General features: G+C 32.3%; 1 protein-coding gene across 2 annotated transcripts in view; it reads left to right on the top strand.

The window, feature by feature from the left end:
* Nucleotides 1-445: 445 nt before the first annotated feature.
* The window catches only part of Chs2 (Chitin synthase 2), a 180,179-nt gene continuing 155,383 nt past the window's right edge, over nt 446-25,241 (top strand). Inside the window, exons 1-4 of one of the 2 annotated variants that reach the window (XM_075304778.1) lie at nt 446-580; nt 646-881; nt 11,484-11,650; nt 13,997-14,123. In XM_075304778.1, the coding sequence (XP_075160893.1) occupies nt 534-580; nt 646-881; nt 11,484-11,650; nt 13,997-14,123 (577 nt within the window). In that variant the 5' untranslated portion in view covers nt 446-533. The remainder of the gene's footprint in view (nt 581-645; nt 882-11,483; nt 11,651-13,996; nt 14,124-25,241) is intronic. The other variant, XM_075304777.1, reaches the window with a different exon arrangement.

The following is a 25,241-nucleotide window of genomic DNA, read 5'->3' as shown; positions in this document are numbered from 1 at the left end:
TTCATGCAACCCGCTACGACGAGAGGCTCCCAGAGGAAACTATTTTATATGATTCATGGTGATGAGTATTTAAGATTTGGCGTGGCCGAATTTCGTATCTCAGCTTCATATTTCTTACCCAGTTTAATTTCTCAAATCCATATTATTTTTACCACAAAAAAAAACCTAAATGAATAAAATCAAGATTCGGTAATATAACAACAGCTAGGAATTTATTTTCCAAAAACAACAAATATATATTTATTGATCTAGTGCAAGCAGATACTTCTAAAGAAACTGCATGGGCACAATTTCATTATCAGACAAACAAATAGGTCGCTGACATTGATATGAACATCATGGAGGAGAAGTCACCTTACATCTTATCATTAAAATCAATTATCGGCAATGGCTCATTGACATATAACCATCGACGGCCAGACGTTCCATCAGAACATATATACATCATTGTAGTATAAATTTATCTCTCGACCATAAAACATTGCAAGACAATAAAAAAGTTCAAAATTTATTAAAAGTATATAGAAAATCATATGGAAACAGAAGATGATTTTACTGATGATAATTTCACAAGAAATCGGTAAATATCCATTTTGAAGAGAGTAATATCAGGCATATATAATTAGAATAATTTTTTTGTTTCAGTAAAAATAAAGAAAAACCCCCTCTTTGGGATTCATTTCAAGATCCACCTTCGAAAAGAGCCTCTGGATCAGCAGCAAACTGGACTAAGCTGGGAATTATCCTGAAGTTATTCAAGCTATTTACCTACATCTTCGTCTTCGCCATTCTATTGGTTTCGGCTATAGTCTCGAAGTTGTCTTTCATTTTTATGGTGGCTCAAGTTCAACCAAATCGCAGAGTTAAATATTGTCATGAAGGTATCGTAATTAATTTGCAATTTTCAATATCAATATGAAACAAGTATATACGGCCGTAAGTTCGGCCAGGCCGAAGCTTATGTACCCTCCACCATGGATTGCGTAGAAACTTCTACTGAAGACTGTCATCCACAATCGAATTACTTGGGTTGCGGTAACTTTTGCCGATGACAAGGTATCTTAACACTTCCTAATACCGTAATATATACCACGTAGTCCATACGTGGTATATATTAAACTTAAAATGGCCCATTAAATACATATATAATTAAGTTTGACAAAAATTTCTATAGAAATAAAATTTTGACAACATTTTCTATAGAAGTAAAATTTGGACAAAAGTTTCTATAGAAATATGATTTTAACAAAATTTTCTATAGAAATATTTTGATAAAATTTTCTATAGAAATAAAATTTTTACAAAATTTTCAAACCATTTTTAAAACATTTAAAATTTTGACAACATTCTCTATAGAATTAAAATTTTGACAACATTTTCTATAGAAATAAAATGTTGCCAAAAATTTTCTATAGAAATAAAATTTGACAAAATTTGCTATAGGAATAAAATTTCGACAAAATTTTCTATAGAAATAAAATTTTGACAAAATTTTCTATAGAAATAAAATTTTGCTAGATTATTTATGCTCGAGTGGCAACCATTATTATTAACCGATATGGACCAATTTTTGTGTGATTGGGGATCGGCTATATATAACTATAGACCGATTAACACCACGTTGCAAATTTCAACCGGATCGGATGAATTTTGCTCGTCCAAGTGGCTCCAGGGTTCAAATCTGGGAATCGGTTTATTTCTCTTAGAGGATCCGCAAACCAAATCTGGAAATCGGATTATATGGGGGCTATATATAATTATGGACCGATATGGACCAATTTTTGCATGGTTGTTAGAGACCCTATACTAACCACGTACCAAATTTCAACCGGATCGGATGAATTTTGCTCCTCTAAGAGGCTCCGGAGTTCAAATCTGGAGGTTATATATAATTATGGACCGATATGGACCAATTTTTGCATGGTTGTTAGAGACCCTATACTAACACCACGTACCAAATTTCAACCGGATCGGATGAATTTTGCTCCTCTAAGAGGCTCCGGAGTTCAAATCTGGAGATCGGTTTAAATGGGGGCTATATATAATTATGGACCGATATGGACCAATTTTTACATGGTTGTTAGAAACCATATACTAATACCATGTACCAAATTTCAGCCGTATCGGATGAAATTTGCTTCTCTTTGAGGCTCCGCAAGCCAAATCTGGGGATCGGTTTATTAAGGGCTATATAAATTATGGACCGATGTGGACCAATTTTTGCATGGTTATTGGAGACCTTATACTAACACCATGTACCAAATTTCAGCTAGATCGGATGAAATTTGCTTCTCTTAGAGCAATCGCAAGCCAAATTTGGGGGTCCGTTTATATGGGGGCTATACGTAAAAGTGGACCGATATGGACCAATTTTTGCATGATTGTTAGAGACCATATACTAACACCATGTACCAAATTTCAGCCGGATCGGATGAAATTTGCTTCTCTTAGAGCAATCGCAAGCCAAATTTGGGGGTCCGTTTATATGTGGGCTATACGTAAAAGTGGACCGATATGGCCCATTTGCAATACCATCCGACCTACATCAATAACAACTACTTGTGCCAAGTTTCAAGTCGATAGCTTGTTTCGTTCGGAAGTTAGCGTGATTTCAACAGACGGATGGACGGACGGACGGACATGCTCAGATCGACTCAGAATTTTACCACGACCCAGAACATATATACTTTATGGGGTCTTAGAGCAATATTTCGATGTGTTACAAACGGAATGACAAAGTTAATATACCCCCCATCCTATGGTGGAGGGTATAAAAATGATTATAAATATAAAGACTTAAATCTTGGTAGAAAATCTTCAATATTGTAATGTCAGTTCGCCGATCAAAATTGGAGATAACCCAACGATATCAAAACGCAAACATAATGCTATTTATGTCAGTTTACATAACAGCTGATCAAAACACAATTATGATCGAGTGAAAGAGGAAGAAAACGATGCACAGCATGAAAAGATAGTAATCTTAGATTCATGGCTGTATCACATCAGTTCATTTTTAAATGTAAAAAATTTAATTTTTTTCTGCCTCTTATTGAAATTTGTTTATCAATTCAGCGATCATAGGATACGTTTTTATACCCACCACCATAGGATGGGGGGTATATTAACTTTGTCATTCCGTTTGTAACACATCGAAATATTGCTCTAAGACCCCATAAAGTATATATATTCTGGGTCGTGGTGAAATTCTGAGTCGATCTGAGCATGTCCGTCCGTCCGTCCGTCCGTCCGTCCGTCCGTCCGTCTGTTGAAATCACACTAACTTCCGAACGAAACAAGCTATCGACTTGAAACTTGGCACAAGTAGTTGTTATTGATGTAGGTCGGATGGTATTGCAAATGGTACCATATCGGTCCACTTTTACATATAGCCCCCATATAAACGGACCCCAAAATTTGGATTGCGAGGCCTCTAAGAGAAGGAAATTTCATCCGATCCGGCTGAAACTTGGTACATGATGTTAGTATATTGTCTCTAACAACCACGCAAAAATTGGTCCACATCGGTCCATAATTATATATAGCCCCCATATAAACCGATCCCCCGATTTGGCTTGCGAGGTCCCTAAGAAAGGCAAATTTCATCCGATCCGGCTGAAATTTGGTACATGGTGTCAGTATATGGTACCTTACAACCATGCAAAAATTGGTCCACATCGGTGCATAATTATATATAGCCCCCATATAAACCGATCCCCCGATTTGGCTTGCGAGGTCTCTAAGAGAAGCAAATTTCATCTGATCCGGCTGAAATTTTGTACATGGTGTTAGTATATGGTCTCTAACAACCATGCAAAAATTGGTCGACATCAGTCCATAATTATATATAGCCCCCATATAAACCGATCCCCCGATTTGGCTTGCGAGGTCTCTAAGAGAAGCAAATTTCATCCGATCCGGCTGAAATTTGGTACATGGTGTTAGTATATGGTCTCTAACAACCATCCAAAAATTGGTGCACATCGGTCAATAATTATATATAGCCCCCATATAAACCGATCCCCCGATTTGGCTTGCGAAGCCTCTAAGAGAAGCAAATTTCATCCGATCCGGCTGAATTTTGGTACGTGATGTTAGTATATGGTCTCTAACAACCATGCAAAAATTGGTTCACATCGGTTCATAATTATATATAGCCCCCATATAAACCGATCACCACATTTGACCTCCGGAACCTCTTGGAAGTCCAAAATTCATCTGATTCAGTTGAAATTTGGTACGTGGTGTTAATATATGGCCTCTAACTCCCATGCAAAAATTGGTCGATATCGGTCCATAATTATATATAGGCCCCATATAAACCGATCCCCAGATTTGACCTCCAGAGCCCCTTGGAAGAGCAAAATTCTTCCCATTCGGTTGGAATTTGGTACGTGATGTTAGTATATGGTATCCAACAACCATGCAGGAATTGGTTCCTATCAGTCCATAATTATATATAGCTCCCATATAAACCGATCCCCAGATTTGACCTCCGGTGCCTTGTGGAGAAGCAAAATTCATCCGATCTGCTTGAAATTTGATACATTGTGCTAGTATATGGTCGTTAACAACCATGCCTAACTAGGTCCATATCGGTCTATAGTTATATATGGCCCTCAGATAAATCGATCCCCAATCACACAAAAATTGGTCCATATCAAGTTCATAATTGTATATAGCCCCCATATAAGCGACCCCCATATTTCAATTCTGGCTCTCTACGTGCAAAAAGTCCATATCGATTCGTAATTATTTATAGACAACTTTACATAACTTTTTTGTCTAATATATACCATGTATGGACTAAATCACAATTTAGAAAACGATGTTAAGAAGTTTTAAGATACCACATCCCAAGTAATTCGATTGTGGATGACAGTCTTTCGTAGAAGTTTCTACGCAATCCATGGTGGTGGGTACATAAGATTCGGCCTGGCCGAACTTGCGGCCGTATATACTTGTTTTTCTATAATTAGGCTAATCGCCAAAAATCATACGTTGCTGTTACGTTATATTATATGTTAAGTTATACCTACCCAGCAAAAAACCGTCGCCAAAAAAGTAATGAAAATGTTCTTTTTGGATCCGGAAGTGGTGCATAATTGACGCAGAAGCGATGAATTCAACATGGGCTTGTCCTCCATTTCAATAGCCGTTGCACTGAATCTGCATCACTTCTTTAGGTGTGATCCGAATTCAATGTTTTGGATGTAAATTAAAAAAATTCTGTGATATTTTGTCAAATAAATTTTTTTTATATTTTTAATGGATTCTATCGCTTGTCGGAATCGTGTGACCTCAAATATTTTCAACCGTTCACAATTTTTTCAGATTGGATTTAGCATTTTTTCAACAAAGTTTATTCTTACTCTGTCCTTAACCTGTTTGATACAAAATTAAAATTACCCATTAAAAGTATGAAAATACCAAGTTAAAAAAATTGAATTAAAATAACTTCTTGGGTAGTTAAAATAAAGAACATCGTTGGGAGTGCATCTTATGGAAGTGCTTTTAAAGTTATTCCTTTGGAAGAACTTCCAAAATTTTTTTTTTTCTGGGCAGCATGAACCATATGTTGACAATATTAACATAATATAATAAATAGCGCATGATAAAAATCATGTAAAACAAAATCGTACTTCAAAAAAATATATATATTGATTATTTTCTTTAAATATTTCTTTCTTAAACAAATTAGTATTTAGTATAGTATAGTCATGATGATAAGGATATCCAAAGACGAAACTGAATGTAATGATAGACTCCGTATGGAATACAATTCAATTTAGAAGACTGTGTTAAGAAGTTTTAACCCTCTAATGTCCAATTTTTTTTTTATTAGATGATTAAATATTCAATGTTAACGACACAAAAGCAAGGAAACTAATCAAGAAAAATTTATACGGTAAAATTCAGTATATGCTGCTCTTGGACAGGTTCAACTAAGTTTTCTTTTCATTTTATTAATTTTTATTGTCTTAAGGTGTGTTTTTCTAAAGGCTTCCTTATTTAATGAAGCCCGCCTAAAGGCGGAATTGAGCATTAGACGGTTAAGTAACCTTGCCGTCGGCAAGTGTTACCACACACCATGTAATTCGACTGTGCAAAATTTGTCAAAACTTGGAAGCATCTTTTAAAAGTAAGTGATTCGCAAAAGTAACCGTGGGAAATAACTGCTTTCCGGGTCCGTTGTTCGAGTTCGAGTTTAGCCGCTAAAAACCCCAATCTATTACGATTACTTTTCTCTAACAATCCATTAAAAAATATAAACGTTGTGAAAAGTTGCTTTGGGGTATTCCCCATAAAGTTTTAATAAAATATGCATCAAAGAGGTGTGTGAGAGCTCGCATTGTCGTGGTGAAGAGTGATCCTTCTTCGGCGGATGGTTTATCTTATGGTTGTGTACCACTCAGAAGGAGTAGAACTGATCTGTTGTTCTAGTCTTACGATTGTGACCAGTCCAGTTTTCTCGAAAAAAAACAGGTGATCATGTATGTACGTGAAGCTACATTGTAAATAGCTAAGACACAAACCAGACAGATTTAGCCTTGAGTTATGCTAAGGTGACTACTTTTGACCAATAATAAATAAACTAAGTAAATTTGATACCATAAAAAAGGCCTGGGAGCGCACTTTCAGAAAATAAAGTCACATAGATCAAAAACACAATAACGATTGAGATATTGGATCCTTAATTTTTATAAAATCGGGCTACTGTTCAATCCTGTCCAGGATATTTTGGTATCAGGAGAAAGGGCGTAGACCATTGTTACATCGTTTGTCATGAATTCATGTTTATTTGCTCGCAATGAAAAAACTTTATGTCAAAGGGAAATTTCGGTTATCTAAAAGTTCGTTCCTTAGGAAAGAATTTTTTCTTTGGGTGCAGTCAGTTTTTAAATTTTCCCCATGTCCATTGTAAATTTCAGTAAATTTTAGAAAAAGTCGAACAAAACAATTAAAATTCTTCCTCTTAGTAAATTAATCAGCTGTGAAATTGACAAGCAACCACATAACACGTATCGTACGCTTTCTTTTGTATTTTCAATCACGCAATTATTTAGGCCGAAGAATAAAACCATCTTCAACACCGATCCCCAGATTTGACCACCGGAGACTATTTAAAGAGCAAATTTCATACGATCCGCTTAAAATTCGATACGCGATATTGCTATATTGCCAATGCAGTTGGTCCATATCGATCTATAATTATATATACCAATTTTTTCCCAAAGGTTAGCGTCACTGAATGTTACCTGATAATTGAAGATTCCAAAATGAAGACGAATGAAGGGATTGTTATTCTGTTTTCTTTCTTTATACACCATCAAGAACATATTTTTTCACAAATTTAAAATAACAAATATTTTATATATTTTATTTGTTATTTATTATATTATTTTACTATATTATTTTTTAAAAATCCCTACGTATACCATAACAACGCGATTCTAACTAAAACAAGTACATATATACGGCCGTAAGTTCGGCCAGGCCGAATCTTATGTACCCTCCACCATGGATTGCGTAGACACTTCTACGAAAGACTGTCATCCACAATCGAATTACTTGGGTTGTGGTATCTTAAAACTTCTTTACATCGGTTTCTAAATTGTGAGTTAGTCCATACGTGGTATATATTAGACAAAAAAGTTATGTATAGGTAAGTCTACAAATAATTACGAATCGACATAGACTTTTGCACGGTACGTAGAGAGCCAGAATTGAAATATGGGGGTCGCTTATATGGGGGCTATATAGAATTATGAACTTGATATGGACCAGTTTTTGTGTGATTGGGGATCGATTTATCTGAGGGCTATATATAACTATAGACTGATATGGACCTAGTTAGGCATGGTTGTTAACGGCCATATACTAGCACAATGTACCAAATTTCAAATCGGATGAAATTTGCTCCTCCAAGAGGCTCCAAAATTAAATCTCGGGATAGGTTTATATGGGGCCTATATATGCTTATGGACCGATATGGAGCACTTTTGGCATGGTTGTTAAATACAATATACTACCACCACGTACCAAATTTCAACCAGATCGGATGAATTTTGCTTCTCCGAAAGGCACCGGGGGTCAAATCTGGGGATCGGTTTATATGGGGGCTATATATAATTATTGACTGATATGAACCAATTCCTGCATGGTTGTTGGATACCATATACTAACATCACGTACCAAATTTCAACCGAATCGGATGAATTTTGCTCTTCCAAGGGGCTCCGGAGGTCAAATCTGGGGATCGGTTTATATGGGGGCTATATATAATTATGGACCGATTTCGACCAATTTTTGCATTGGTGTTTTGAGGTCATATATTAACACCACGTACCAAATTTCAACGGAATCAGATGAATTTTGGCCTTCCACGAGGCTCCAGAGGTCAAATCTGGTGATCGGTTTATATGGGGGCTATATATAATTATGGACCGATGTGGACTAATTTTTGCATGGTCATTAGAGACCATATTCTAACACCATGTACCAAATTTCAGCCGGGTCGGATGAAATTTGCTTCTCTTAGAGGCTCCGCAAGCCAAATCTGGGGATCGGTATATATGGGGCTATATATAATTATGGACCGATGTGGACCAATTTTTGCATGGTTGTTAGGGACCATATACCAACACCATGTACCAAATTTCAGCTGGATCGGATGAAATTTTCTTCTCTTAGAGCCTCGGCAAGCCAAATCGGGGGATCGATTTATATGGGGGCTATACGTAAAAGTGGACCGATATAGACCAATTTTTGCATGGTTGTTAGAGACCATATACTAACACCATGTACCAAATTTCAGCCGGATCGGATGAAATTTGCTTCTCTTAGAGGCTCGGCAAGCCAAATTTGGGGGTCCGTTTATATGGGGGCTATACGTAAAAGTGGACCGATATGGCCCATTTGCAATACCATCCGACCTACATCAATAACAACTACTTGTGCCAAGTTTCAAGTCGATAGCTTGTTTCGTTCGGAAGTTAGCGTGATTTCAACAGACGGACGGACATGCTCAAATCGACTCTGAATTTCACCACGACCCAGATATTATATATATATATATATTTTATGGGGTCTTAGAGCAATATTTAGATGTGTTACAAACGGAATGACAAAGTTAATATACCCCCATCCTATGGTGGAGGGTATAAAAACAACCCACGCGGAAACATACCGATTACATCGATGACTATTATCGATTACAGGTAGATAAAAGAAATATAGGAAAATTTCCTATATTCTAACAAGTGTGTCTCCTTAAGTTTTAAAAGGATTGAATACTTCTTAGTACGAATGAACTATAATATTTTTCTATGCCAAGTGTTATTCGTATGTATGATAAGCTTTCTATAATAAAGGAAGTCAGAATTATAATTTTATAAGAAATTTTACTAAATTTAAGGAAACTTGGTTTTACTTCATATTTTGTTTATTTTTACGAATGCTTTGTTATCAGCGAATAAAATTTTCTTGTACGCAGAGAAGAAACATGATTGTCACAATCATATTCGAAGAGCAAAATAATATGATAGGAGCTATTTTTGCGGCGACCATGTAACATTTTCATCTGCAACCATTTTGGCACAGTGAGCATGGTTCTAAGAAAAATAAAATTGTCCTCATCTGAAATGTTTTTATATTGATAAAAAGAATTTTGTTTCCATTAAAAGACAATGGTCACGATCTAAAATGTTATGGTATTAGTCAGAAATGTTTTTCTTCCAGTTAAAATAACATGGTCGCAACTTAAAATGTTTTGATCTTTATGAAAAAACTTTTTTCGTCGTCGAAAAAAGGACGCCACTTGAGAAAAGAAAACACGAAATTAACATTATTTATTGTTTTTATTTATTTAAATATAAACTAGTTCAGTGTTTATTTGTATTTACAATGTCGTGCAAGCAAACATCACATATTTTTACACACTCTATTTTGGTTCAATTTCAACAATAAGTAATCATTCCATATTTACTTCATGCCCAACAAATGTACCAATGCAGACATCATGTAACTGCAAATAAAAATAAAATATACCATATATCAAAATGCAGAACAAAAAACAGGTACATTTTTTCAATTATACTCTCCTTTTTTGTGGTCACATAAAACCACGTGCCACTTCTGAATAAATAAATTAACACAAAACACTGTAATTCCGTATTCTCCGTCCATTCCAAGAAACAATCAACACACGACTGACGCGAAAAATTAAAATCGTGTGTACCTGCTCAATGTTTCTATAAAATTCTTTTCGCTGCAAAAAATTTAAAAAAGTAAATGGTCACGAAAACAATGTACATGGTCTTTATGGCCATGTAATGGTTCTAGACATGTCTATACGTATCCTATAAAAATACTTTTTTCTCTGCAAAAAAGTAAACAAATTGAATTGTCAGGAACATAATTTTCCCAACCATGTAATGGTCTCAAATTCTATCATTTAAAGAATAGAACATGTTTGCGGCATTTGAGAACCATTTAAATGATTATTGCCAACATATATTTTTCTCAGCTCGAAAATTATTTTTATTTCATGGTTTTCGCGGGAATTACCTACTCTAGATAAGCATTAAATGGGTGCGGCAACCATGTCCAAATATGTTTTTTCTGTGCGTGTGTTCAGCAGTAAATTCTTATACCCAGCGTAGAAAACAGTATTAGTAAAATTCCATGCCTTATAACGAACTATTTCTAACTGCTTTCAGTTTAGGATTTTTTTACTGAAGCAAGTAAATGTTATTATTTTAAACAAAAATTTAACTTAATGAAAATAAATTGGCTAAACTAAATTGATGAACATTTTTTCCTTTAGTTCCGAAGGCACTTTTTTCTTAGTGTGGAAACAAACCAAGTAATTCGATTGTGGTTGACAGTCTACATTTAGTAGAACTTTGTACTCAATCTATAATCGAGGGTATAAATGATTTGGCCTGGCCAAACTTTCGGCCGTATTTACCCGGCAAAATCCAGAAAATTAAAATTTGTATTTTATATATTTTGTGCTTTTTGATCTTTATTTTCAAAAGAAAATTTTATATTTTTTTCGAGCTTGGGATCTATATGTTTTATTTGCAATTTTCTTTCTTTCCTGAAGAAGCAATTCAAGAAAATTGCGAAATATTGAAGATAAGACAAATAATAAACTATAGATCTCAAGCTCGAAAACATATAGAATTTTCATTTAAATTTGTAGCGAAAACTGAGTAAAACAAAGGTTTTCACCTCAAAAGAAGTTCCTGTGAAGTGAAAATTAAGACCATCACTAGAAGATCATGTTTGGATGTACATTAAAATATTTTGTTTGGTTTTTTGATAGTGAGACAGTAGTAAGACTCATCGCTCCCGGATTTTCTACAACCTTTTTCATAAAATATATCTTCACAAATAGTAACAGGAATGCATTTCAAAATTTCCAGATTATTAATTAAAATAAATTTATTCGAAATGCACACTTTTCCTTATTACAGCTCATCAGGGTGATTATGTTGTTGATTTGCCATTGACGGAACATGTAGCTTGGACGTGGGCTTTGCTATTTTCTTTTGCCGCACCAGAGGTTTTTACGTTTTTTCGTTCTCTACGTATTTGCATATTTAAGGATGTTAAATCACCGACATGGCCAGAAATATTGTTGGTAAGTAGATACCAGGAATACATGAATGTTCTAAAAAAACAAGTTGGAGCCCACTTTATAATATCCGTAACAAACCCTACCGGATAATTTTTCAGCACATTTGGGTTATTAATAAAATACAAACTTTATGTTAAAGTTTGGTTACTAATGGCTCTTTTGTTGAACCATTCTTGGCTGCCAATGTCGAATGACAAACATATTGGGAGCTATAACTAAATCTTCGCCGATATATGTTTTAAAGGATTCATAATACCAATGTTCAAGCAAACGATTTAGAATAAGGGTGTCACAAACGTTGCTCTTTTGTTAAAATTTCTTCGAAAAGTTAAATTTTTTTTCACCAACACAATTTTTTAAGTAACTTTTCCTGAATAAAATACGTTTTATTCCGAAATCGCAGTCCATTTCGTTTATATCAAACAGTATTCTTTTATGGCTTCATGTCTTAAATAGTGCACATTTTTAGATGAAATAGTAAAAGATGAATATAGTGCTCTACAATACCAAACATAATTTTGAAATTTTGGAAAAGTTTTATGAATATAGAAAATTACATTATTTCCGTTGATGACAATAAGTTCTAGTGGAAATTGTGTTTGCTTACACGATGTAGGCTCCGCGATTAAAGAACCCACCAGGAAAGAAAATTTTATTTAATTTTAGAAAATATAGATTAATTTTAGAAAATGTTAAATAAACTGTAATAGAAACGTAGATGTCACGCCGATATCACAAAAATAAGTAAATAATTTTCAACAAATTCAAGAAAATTTGTTAGACAAAATTATTATTTTATAAAAGAAAATTGTATAGTTTGAAGGATAAAATTGGAGTTCAAACTAGCAAAAATATCTTTAGTGGCATACGAAGTTCATGATGGGTGCATTATTGGTAAAATTTATGCCTGGTTCCAAAGATTTTGTCTTTACTTTAAAAATGGTATTGATTCCAAGCCAAAGAAGCGGAGAATACAAAAAAGGATACTTTTAAGACACAATTCTTTTAAATTTGAGTTTTGTGTACTTGCTTCTAGGAAGCAAATTTTAATTTTTCGTTTTTTCATATGCCGTTAAAGACCTTAAAAAACGAGTTAACGACAACTTTATTTCCCCAATTCAGACTCGGCTTCCGGTAGAATTTATGTTATTTTTCAAGTAAAAAACGTCTTTAAAATAAAGTGTTGAAAAACATGTCCTATTTTTGAACGATTTTCTGATTTGTAGTCAAGATGCAAAAAGACAACATATTTAAAGACAATTTCATTAATTTTAAAGAATTTTTGTGAATTATTAAGTCACGTTGAGTTACCCCAAAAACAATTTCTTTCATTTTTAAGTCAAATCACTTAATTGTAAGAACAATACGACTTCATTGAAAAGCTCGACTTTTGGACAAGGAAATAAACTTTATATTATAGAAATGCGTCGCCTATGCTAAGCAAAATTTACATTCGTATTTTAAGGACATGAAATCTTTGGCTTCAGAACAATATTTTTTTTCAGTGTAATTTACGCAAAAAATTATTAGAGTCAAGGAATCTTTCTGGAGAACATAATAATTCCATGAACTAAAATATAATTAAATTGGCTTTAGTGTCATATAGGTTCACTTTTTTTGAGTATAGGAAATTAAAGGGCTATGATAAGTTTTTCATTCCGTTTCTAACATATCGAAACATCAATTTCCGGCTATAATGACGATACAGCCTTCTATAACGAAATTATGACAATTAAAATTTCCACAATCGCGTTTTTTGTCTGCAGTTCCAATATAATATATAAATCGATCTTCCGATTTTTAGCCGGAAGCTGCAAATTTTTAAACGATTTGTTTGAAATTCGAAATATAGAAGTTATTCACGGTCGCACAGAGCTGTGCTAAATTTGGTACACGTCGTTATAGATATAGACTCACATACTGTGTTATGTTTCATCAAATTCGCTTGAAAGTCCAATATTATGACCTCAAAAGTCCATAACAAAGTCCCTAAGTAACATATCTACAATTTACAAAGACTCGATATTAAGAGAATTTTTACCATTTCTTATCCATTTCTTATGGATTGTCATATTATATATGACAATCCATAACGAGGATACATTCAATGGTGGTGGGTACTTAAAATTCTGCCTAGCCCTGGCTTTCGGACGTACACGATGGCTAAAAACTTATTTTTCCCGCTAAAATTTTTTTCAGACATAAATAACCCAATTATATAGGAGCGAGTCTATATAATGACATTTATTTACCCTTAAATGAAATACTTTTCAGGCAAACAGAACTTTGTATTTTATATAATTTGCATAGAAGCTATTCATTCAACGTGCCATCGTTTTCCTTTTTCAGGCTACTTCATTTGAGATGCTGCATGTAGTTGGATTGGCCATATTGACTTTTTACGTTTTCAACCAACTGGATTCGACTCGATCGTTGATGTTATGCAGCGCCGTTTGTTTTGCACCTGCACTGTTAAGTAAGTAATCTGTCAGTTCTGAGTTAATTTTTTCAAAACGATTATATTAAGCGGGATGTACACACAAAGACATAGCAAACCACCACATATGTTTTCATGAAAATGTTTGTAATCCAAATTTCAGAATCCATTCACTATTACTCGAAGATGGTCAAACTTTTGTCTCAACTATTGTTCTGAGTCGGTTAAGTTGCATGCTACACAAATGTTATCTCAAAGCATTTTGGTCAATTCCCCTGCAATGTCTTTTTTTATACCCTCCACCATAGGATGGGGGCATATTAACTTTGTCATTCCGTTTGTAACACATCGAAATTTTGCTCTAAGACCCCATAAAGTATATATTCTGGGTCGTGGTGAAATTCTGGGTCGATCTGAGCATCTCCGTCCGTCTGTTGAAATCACGCTAACTTCCGAAAGAAACAAGCTATCGACTTGAAACTTGGCACAAGTAGCTGCTATTGATGTAGGTCGGATGGTATTGCAAATGAGCCATATCGGTCCATATTTACCTATAGCCCCCATATAAACGGACCCCCAAATTTGGCTTGCGATTGCTCTAAGAGAAGCAAATTTCATCCGATCCGGCTGAAATTTGGTACATGGTGTTGGTATATGTTCTCTAATGACCATGCAAAAATTGGTCTCGATCCATTATTATATATAGCCCCCATATAAGCCGATCCCCAGATTTGACCTCCGGAGCCTCTAAGAGAAGCAAATTTCATCCGATCCGGTTGAAATTTGGTACGTGGTGTCAGCATATGATAACGGTTCATAATCATGGTTGCCACTCGAGCCAAAAATAATCTACCAAAATTTTATTTCTATAGAAAATTTTGTTAAAATTTTATTTCAGTAGAAAATTTTTGTTAAAATTTTATTTCTATAGAAAATCTTGTCAAAATTTTATTTCTATAGAAAATTTTGTCAAAATTTTATTTCTGTAGAAAATTTTGTCAAAATTTTATTTCTATAGAAAATTTTGTCAAAATTTTATTTCTATAGAAAATTTTTTCCAAATTTTATTTCTATAGATTTGTTTTCCAAATTTTACTTCTATAGAAAATTTCAAAATTTTATTTCTATAGAAAATCTTGTCAAAATTTTATTTCTAAAGAAAATTTAGTCAAAATTTTATTTCTATAGAAAAGTTTGTTAAAATTTTATTTCTGTAGAAAATTTTGTCAAAATTTTCTTTCTATAGAAAATTTTGTGAAAATTTTATTTCTATAGAAAATTTTGTTAAATTTTTTTTATGTCTATAGAAAATTTTGTCAAACTGAATTATATACAGTTTGTCAAGAAAGTGTTTTGACAATGGGATAAAAATTATGTTTTGTTCCAAAATTAAATATAATGAAATTTTAAAAAAATATTTTATTATGTATTTTGCAAAGTATACATACGTACACAGAATTAAAAATTTAATAAAATATTTAATATTTCAATTATTTCTAGAATTTGAAATATTTGGCAATGTCAAAAGACTTTCTTGACATACTGTACGTATTTGATCGATCTTTTTTGATTTAATGTAACCACGTATGGACTTACATACAATTTAGAAGACGGTGTTAGGAGGTTTTAAGATACCTTGTCATCGGCAAGCGTTACCGCAACTTAAGTAATTCGATTGTGGATGGCAGTGTTTAGAAGAAGTTTGTACGCAATCCATGCTGGAGAGTACATAAGCTTCGGCCTGGCCGAACTTACGGCCGTACGTACTTGTTTTTATTTACCAAATCTTATAAAAGTTCTTATATGGAGGAAACTTGGACCAGGAAGCAAGAAAATCAGCGGAATTCAACTTTTTTAGGTCTTGTCGCCTTAAATAGTACTTCCACTTATCACATATGGTAGCCAAATCCAATGACGCTCTGTTAAAGCACTCCTTCAAAGCTTAGGAAACGAAATTGTTAATTTGATGACTTCTGATTGAACTTTTGAGTCCATAGCAAAATATAGCCGATACTATTCATGTTAAATAAACGACAAATATTTTCTTGTTATGTATGTAGACGCTTTTGCTTATGCACTATCAATTAAAATTGGTTGAAATATATATTTATTGGCAGATACTCATTTGAAAATAATAAACTTTATTTTTTCTTACCTTCACCCAGAAAAAAGTGACCCCTTCTTTAAGTTAAAATGAACTTACTGTGAAGAAAGTTGAACTTCGTATAGCGCCAAAGACATTTTTATTTGTTTGAACGATGTGATTTTCGTAGAAAATAGGTATAATGCATTCCATATATTAGTTAACATTTTCCTATATTTATTTACCACTATGCTACAGAATGAAAAAATTTAACTGATTTGAATTCATATATGGAATAGGTTTATTGAAATTTTTTCATTCATTTGGACAAATCTTACATATTTGTGGTAAAACTTTTACTTCATAATTAGAACTGCTTACCTTCGTTTTTAAATACAATTTTATTTATTTATATAAGCATTTTATCTTCAATAAAAGACATGTTTTATTAATATATTGAATATATTTATTAAGAATCAACAGCATCGAATGGCCTTGAAATATTAGTTTATTATTCCACTATTTCCAATTTCCATGTAATGTCATCAACTGCAAAACGCATTTTTTCTTCTTGTTGTACCTTTCACTTTTAATAAGTTGCTGCGTAACGATTTTGTCCTCCTTTTACAATTTCAATACCTACAAATATAAAAATCATAAACCATTTTTGTTACAAAAGGTTAGCGTCACTGAATATTACCAGATAATTGAAGATTCCAAAATGAAGACAAATGAAAGGGTTGTTATTCTGCTGGTGTTTTCTTTCTTTATACACCATCACGGACATTGATAGATTTATTTTCAAAAAACGAACATTTTTCTCACTAATTTAAAATAATAAATCTTTTATATATTTTATTTGTTACTTATTATATTATTTTACCATATTATTTTTTAATAATCTCTCCGTATACCACAACAACGCGATTCCAACTAAAAAACAACCCACGCGCAAACATATCGATTACACCCACGAGCAAACACATCGATTACGATGACAGGTATCGATTACAGGTAGACAATAGAAATATAGGAAAATTTCCTATATTCTAACAAGTGTGTTTCCTTAAGTTTTGAAAGGATTGCATACTTCTTAGTACGAATGAACTAAAATATTTTTCTACGCCAAGTGTTGTTCGTATGTATGAAAAACTTTCTATTATAAAGGAAGTCGCAATTATCATTTTATAAGAAATTTTACTAATTTTGAGGAAACTTGGTTTTAGTTCGGATTTTGTTTATTTTTACGAATGCTTTGTTATCAGTGAATAAAATTTTCTTGTTCAGTAGTAAATTCTTATACCCAGCGAAGAAAACAGTATTAGTAAAATTCAATGCCTTATTCTAGTTAATGAACTATTCCTAACTGCTTACAGTTTAGGATTTTTTTACTGAAACGAGTAAATTTTATTATTTCTCACAAAAATTTACCTTAATGGAAATAAAATGGATAAACTATTTTGATGAAGAATTTTTCCTTTAGTTTCGAAGGCACTTTTTTCTGGGTGTTTATATATTTGTATGCTGCACCCACTTTTTTGTATTCATAATATATCGTTCTCCTCACTTTTATGTGAGAAGACAAATCTGCTTCACTATCACTTAGGGTCTTATTACTAAAAGAATTTGAAAAACAAAATGCAAGCGAACCCAAAAAAAACTCGAAATCAAAACTTACACGCATACACACCCACAATGTTTCATACATGCGAAAAACCCAGTTTTTGGTGGTTAAACATCTGTGAGAGTAACAAGGAGAGCAAAATTTTGTTTTGCATTCCAATTTACTCATAAATTAATATCCCACCACACTTGAAATTCTTAGTAGGTACCTATTACGATGAGTTTATCCACTATTAAAAAAACACGTCCGTTCCGTTCGACGGTTGATAGTTCAATAAAGCGCAAGCAACTTTTAGGAGCATATAGCTTCAGATTACTGGCGGATCTGGAAAACGTTAACTTAAGCAGTCTGCTAATGTTTTTGGAACAATCTGGATGGTTCAACAAAGAAAAATAATCAAGAAGGTTCAGCGGTTAAACCTAGAAGTGCCCATATGTAATAGGTACTTTTAGTTAATGTACTTTTAGTTAATCTTAATTGGGCTGCCGCTTTAACCTAACTTAACCTAAATGAATATCAAGTAACAATTTTCTTATTTTTTCACTAAAGTGAAAACTAAATAAGTAAAAAAGGCATAAAATTACATACATATACCAGGGCTGTGGAGTCGGAGTCGGAGTCGGAGTCTTGGAGTCGGAGTCTGAAGATTTGGCTGGAGTCGGAGTCGGAGTCGTAAAAATTTTGCTCGACTCCGACTCCGGCTAAACCAAATTTTTTAAAACACTTCACATTTTTGTAACTAAAAAAGTTTTTACGCAAATTAGTTTCCAATGCGTTATGCATTCGATCAATGTACACCATGATTGGAAATGAAAATCAACTTCCAATTACGGCTATCATTTTATATTTCCTAGAATGTTAGACTAGCAAATGGGCTGGATCGATCCATTTTAATCCCCATATCAATTTATTTGAAATAATTCGAACAATAATTCGAATTTATTGTTTTTAATTTTATTTTAAGGCTATATACCTACACACATATGACAGAAAAAATTGTCAAAGCTGTTTTTTATAGAAAATTTTGTCACTATTGTATTTATATGGAATGTTTTGTCAAAATTTAATTTCTATAAAAAAATTATTCGAAATATTATTACTATAGAAATATTTTTTTCTATAGAAAATTAAGTCAACATTTATTTCTATAGAAAATAAAAAATAAAATAAGTATATACAGCAGTAAGTTCGTCCGGGCCGAATCATAAACATGAATCAAATATACTAATTTCCCTAGAAAATTCCATGGGGGTTTGATGACAGATCAGTTTAACCAGTTCGCATCCCGAAAATAAATGCAAAGATTTTACCTATCAGATTCCGGATTTATAAAAACTATTTTTGTTTGAGTTTAAAGGAATCATAAACATATCCTGTAAATGTGCAAGAAAATTAAGAAAAAATACCTTGATTTGAAATCTAAAATCTATAGTACACCAACTGTTTTATGATTACGAGAAGTAATATCTGGCAAATTTACATTAATGGTAAATGCACCTTCTGTACCCTCAATATCTGAAACCGGTCTATATGGAGGCCTTACCAGCGTTGCAACAACGAATTTTTATTTTGGACCAAATTTTTCCAAAATTCGTACCAGGGGACCAGTTTTCTAATTTAAATTAATATAATTTAAAAGTTACAATTTTTCTAAAATTTTTCTTCGAAAGAAAATTTTTTCAAAATTTTATTTCTATATAAAATTTTGACCTCATTCTATTTCTATCGAAAATTTTATCCATATTTTATTTCTATAGAAAATTTGGTCCAAATTTTATTTCAATAGATTTCATTTTAGCCAAAATTTCAATTTAGCCAAAATTTAATTTCTATAGAAAATGTAGCCAAAGTTTAATTCTATTGAAAATTTAGCCAAAATTTAATTTCTGTAAAAAATTTAGCCAAAATTATATTTCTATTACACATTTAGCAGAAATCTTTTTCTATAGACAGTTATCGCAAAATTTTATTTTTTCTTAAAATTTGTACAAAATTTTTGCATAATATTGTATCCCAAAATTTTTTAAGAAGCTTATTTCTATACAAAATTTTGTTAAAATTTTATTTCTATGAAAAATTTGTTAAAATTTTATTTCTATGAAAATTTTGTTAAAATTTTATTTCTATAGAAATTTTTGTCCAAATGTTATTTCTGCAGAAAAATTCCATTTGGTCTGACCATCGGACCAACTTCAATAATTTTTTGGGTCTATTTTGGTCTAATCGGACTAATGGGGCTACGCCAAAAACATGGAAGGATACGTACAGTATTCAGCACATCTATTGTAGTTCTAGAATATAGACCCCAAAACGGAGGGCCGGTTTATAAGGGGACTATATCAAAAACTGGACCGATACACAATATATTCGGCACACCTCTTAATGGTCCTAGAATACCTCCAGATTTCCAATTTCAGACAAATTGGATAAAAACTACGGATTCTAGAAGCTCAAGAAATAAAATCGGGAGTTCTGTCTATATGGGAGCTATATTAAAACATGGTCCGATAATCACCATTTTCAGCACTCCTCCTTATAGCCCTAGAATACCTCTAGGTTTCCAATTTCTGGCAAATTGGATAAAAACTACGGTTTTTATGAGCCCAAGAACCCAAATCGGGCGATCGGTTGATATGGGAGCTATATCAAAACCTGGACCGTTCTAGCTCATCTTCGACATGACAAACTTATTATACCCCTGTCACCATTCTATGGTGGTGGGTGTAGAAATATTTTTATGTAGAAAATTTTGTCAAAAATTTATTTCTATAGAAAATTTAGCCAAAATTTTGCTTCTATAGAAAATTGTGCAAAATTTTATTTACACAAAAAATTTTCCAAAATTTCTATTAATAATTTTTTCAAATTTTTTTCTATAGAAAATTGTGCCAAAATTTTGTTACTATAGATTTTTTTTATACAAAATTTATACAACATTTTATGTCGATAGAAAATTTAGTCAACATTTTATTTTTATAGAAAATTTAGTCTAAATTTTCTTTCTATAGAAAATTTTGCAGCATTTTATTTCTTTAGAAAATTTTGCAAAATTTTATTTACTACACAAAAAATTTTCCAATAATTTCTATTGATATTTTTTTTCAAAATTTTATTTCTATAGAAAATTTTGTCAAAATTTGTTTACTATAGTTTTTTTTATAGAAAATTTGGTAAAAATTTATTTATATAGAAAATTTTCTCAAACATTTATTTATATAGAGAATTTAGTTCAAATTTTGTTTCTATAGAAAATTTTGCAAACTTTTATTTACTACACAAAAATTTTTCCAAAATTTCTATTTATATTTTTTTCAAAATTTTATTTCTATAAAACAATTTGTCAAAATTTTATTTATATAGCAAATTTTCTCAAATTTTTTTCTTACTGATACTCACTGCTAAGTCGTAAACTGGTAAAAGTGACTCAAATTTTGCTATATAAAAAATTATGAATGTTTCCCAAATATTGCACGAGATTTTGTAGAAGTCTGATTTCAGATTTTATCAAAAATGTAGATCTAAATACAAAGTTGTGCAGAGTATGTTACAATCGGCCCGCCCGACTTTAGACTTTCTTTGCGTTACGTCCCATAACGTTAGATTTAAATTTTAGGTACAGAGATTTTCTAGAAGTATATACAATTTTGTCTTAATCGATTCAGATTCAAATTCATGCATATGGGAATATAACCCTTTATAATAATTTTCGTCCACAAATACATATACTGTCGGTATCTTCTCATATTATGATGGGTATTTATATCATTATTTTATTTATTAAACATTGTCCTAAATTTGAAATAAAAAGTTTAATTGGTATAAATGCGAAATTAAGACCTTTCTTGCACACATAAATAAATACGATACTTTATATCGATCCCTATATATACCCCATATATACCTCCTAAATAGAACTACAAATTAGTGGTACTAGAATGAGATTTAGTTATATTACCCGGAGTCGACTCCGGAGTCGGAGTCGGAGTCGAGTTGATGAAAAATGCTGGAGTCGGAGTCGGAGTCGAGCAAAATTGGCTCGACTCCACAGCCCTGACATATACATATTTGTTGCAGATTTCATTATAACTTGATGGGGTTTGTATTCCATAAAATGAATTATTAAAGAAAAGTAATCGTGAAAAAAATGACGATTTTAGCGGCTAAACTCGAATTTGATTTGCTTAAGAAAGCAAATCAAATGAAACCAAACATTACACACACGATGCTCTGTACGTGTAACGTACAGAGCAGTATTAATGAGAAGAGAGTATTAATGAGAAGAAATCTTTATTTTGCATTCTCATTTGCTGTGACTCATAAAGGAAAAGTTTTCTTATTTTAAGTCATAGTCGGCTTAAAAAAGCAATCGAAATACAAGCCGCTACCATTACAATCAAAACAAAAAAAGTTTTAAGGGGTTGAAAATCGATGAGAGCATCGAGGAGAAAAAAAGTATTTTATGCTCTCAGTTCCTAACTCTCACAGACGAATTCAGTAACAATTGTCGTGTTTTAACTCGAAAAAAAAACTTACATCAAAATTTAAGTACTTGAATTGCACAAATAAGCTACCTCTGTACACACAGAGAAGAAACATGATTATCACAATCATATTCGAAGAGCAAAATAATATAGGAGCTATTTTTGCGGCGACCATGTAACGTTTTAACCTGCAACCATGTTGGCTCAGTGAACATGGTTCTAAGAAACATATAATTGTCCTCATCTAAAATGTTATTATATTGATAAAAAGAATTTTGTTTGAATGAAAAGACAATGGTCACGATTTAAAATGTTATGTTATTCATTAAAAATGTTTTTCTCCTAGTTAAAAGAACATGGTCACAACCTAAAATGTTTTGATCTTTCTAAAAAAGCTTTTTTCATCGTCGAAAAAAGGACGCCACTTGAGAAAAGAAAATACAAAATTAAATTTATTTGTTAGTTTTTATTTATTTATAAACTAATTCATTGTATTTATAATGCCGTTCAAGCAAACATCATATATGTTTACACACTCTTTTTTATTTCAATTTCAACAATCAGTAATTATTCCATATTTACATCGTGCCCATCAAATGTACAAAAGCAGACATCATGTAACTGCAAATAAAACTAAATGATACCATATAGCAAAATGCAGAACAAAAAACAGGTACATTTTTTCAATTACACTTTCCTTTTTTGTCTTCACATAAAACCACGTGCCACTTCTGAATAAATAAATTAACACAAAACACAGTAAATCCGTATTCTACGTCCATTCCAAGAAACAATCAACACACCACTGACGCGCTAAATGAAAATCGTGTGTACCTGCTCAATGTTTTTATAAAATTATTTTCACTGCAAGAAAGTTAAAAAATTAAATGGTCACGAAAAAAATGTAAATGGTCTTTATGGCCATGTAATGGTTCTAGACATGTCTATACTTAACATATAAAAATACTTTTCTCCCTATAAACAAGTGAAAAAATTGAATGTTCTGGTACATGATTTTCCCGAACATTTAATGGTCTCAAATTCTATCATTTAAATGATAGAACATGTTTGCGGTATTTGAGAACCATTCAAATGCTTATTGCCACCATACATTTTTCTCCGCTCGAAAACTATTTTTACAAAGACAAAATACATGGTTTTAGCGACAATTACATGCTCTAGATAAGCATTAAATGGATGCGGCAAGCATGTCCAAACATTGTTTTCTGTGCATGTACTGAATATGAGTATAACTTAGTATTTGCGTACTTAAAATTTTAAGTATGAATTCAGGCTGAAAATAAGAATTTGAAACTTGATTTTAGAAATCTACTTTTTGTGGGGTGTAAAAGTGGATTTTAAGCCCCTTTTTATGAGGCAAAGGGCATTTGAAATCTAGTTTAAGTGCATTTTGGAAGTGTAATGTGAATGAAGTATAAGTAAGCATTTATTTATAAAACATAATATGATAATGTCATTAATTTAAAACACAATTATAATGAATTATTTGTGATAAAAATTTCTTAACGGAAAAATCTTCAGTATTAACGTTACATGACATATTCTTTTTGATTTTTTAAGAAAATGCTCAATTATGTGAATAATTATATCAATGGTACCATCATTTATTCTATTTTACTAAGTCATTAACAGCCAACTGCCTAAAAATTTGAGAATAACAATTCGAAAAATACCGAGAAGTATTTATTTTTGTCATTACAAGTTAGTCATTATAACTAACCGCAATGTAATACAACGCGTAATGACAGCTTTACTCCTGGTAATGCCAGTTGTGATGAGATGTGGTTACCTAGTTTTTGCTGATTACCTTTAGATTACTGGCAGACCTAATACTTTTAAGTAAATTTGGTATCACAGCTGAGTAGTCTAAGTGATCCTGAAATAAAGGGATACTACTTAAACCTAACCTAATCTTGATGCCAGCCTCGATGGAAAAAATGGGGAGCGGCCATCGTCGGATACAGCTATCAACACCTTCTCTGGAGACGAAAAATTAAATAGGGTAACTTAGTCTTTGGCAACCTCGTTCGCTAAAACGTTGGGTCATTCATGCTTTGTTATAATTTTTTTTTTTTCAAAATTATTAAAGACGAGTTGACCTTAGTCAAACAAAATTTTCTTTCATGTTAAAATACTAACTTCTAAGTCGAATCACTTGTTTATAACGACTTTATTGAAAAGTTCATCCACTTTTGGACAAGGAAAAATACTTTATATCAGAGATATGTGTCTTCTAGTCTAAGCACCAATTTTTTCTACATTATTTGTCACTATTTCTATATGTACATAAAAATTTATTGTTTGATTTAAAATTAAACGAGTCGTTTTCCCCATACAAAAAATTAATTTAAAAACACAAGTTTTCCTCCAAAATTATTATAATCTAAACGCCCCTAGTTTGAAATATGCTCCGACTGAAAAACGAATGAGGAAAACGAGTCCGTGGGAACATAGCATTAGTCTCCCGAATTTAACCAAAAATCTAATTGTATAAATTAATTTTTTAATTAAAAATTTCAATCATTAGCTTTATCAACTTAATGCTTCTTAGGTTAGGTTAGGTTAAAGTGGCGGCTCGATTAAGATTCAGGCTCACTTAGACTATTCAGTCCATTGTGATACCACATTAACTAAAACTACCTATTACATATGGGCTCTTCTAGTTTTAACCATTGAACCTTCTCGATTATTTTCTTCTGTTGAACCAACCAGATTGTTCCAAAAACATTAGCAGACTGCTTAAGTTAACGTTTTCCAGGTCCGCCTGTAATCTAAAGCTATATGCCCCTAAAATTTGCTTACGCCTTACACAAAATGCAGAACACTCACATAGAAATCTATATATCGTATATACCCCGGGGCTGTGTGCACCACGCATCACTGTTGTGAATTAGAGTTTTAAACTTTTTGTCGAAAAGTGGTCTCGCCAAGTATAATTCACTACGTTA

This window comes from Haematobia irritans, chromosome 4, assembly GCF_050003625.1.
Source record: "Haematobia irritans isolate KBUSLIRL chromosome 4, ASM5000362v1, whole genome shotgun sequence".
In the NCBI taxonomy this organism is placed as follows: Eukaryota; Metazoa; Arthropoda; class Insecta; order Diptera; family Muscidae; genus Haematobia; species Haematobia irritans.
Note: the sequence above shows the minus strand (reverse complement) of the source record. Positions and strands in the feature narration are given on the sequence as shown.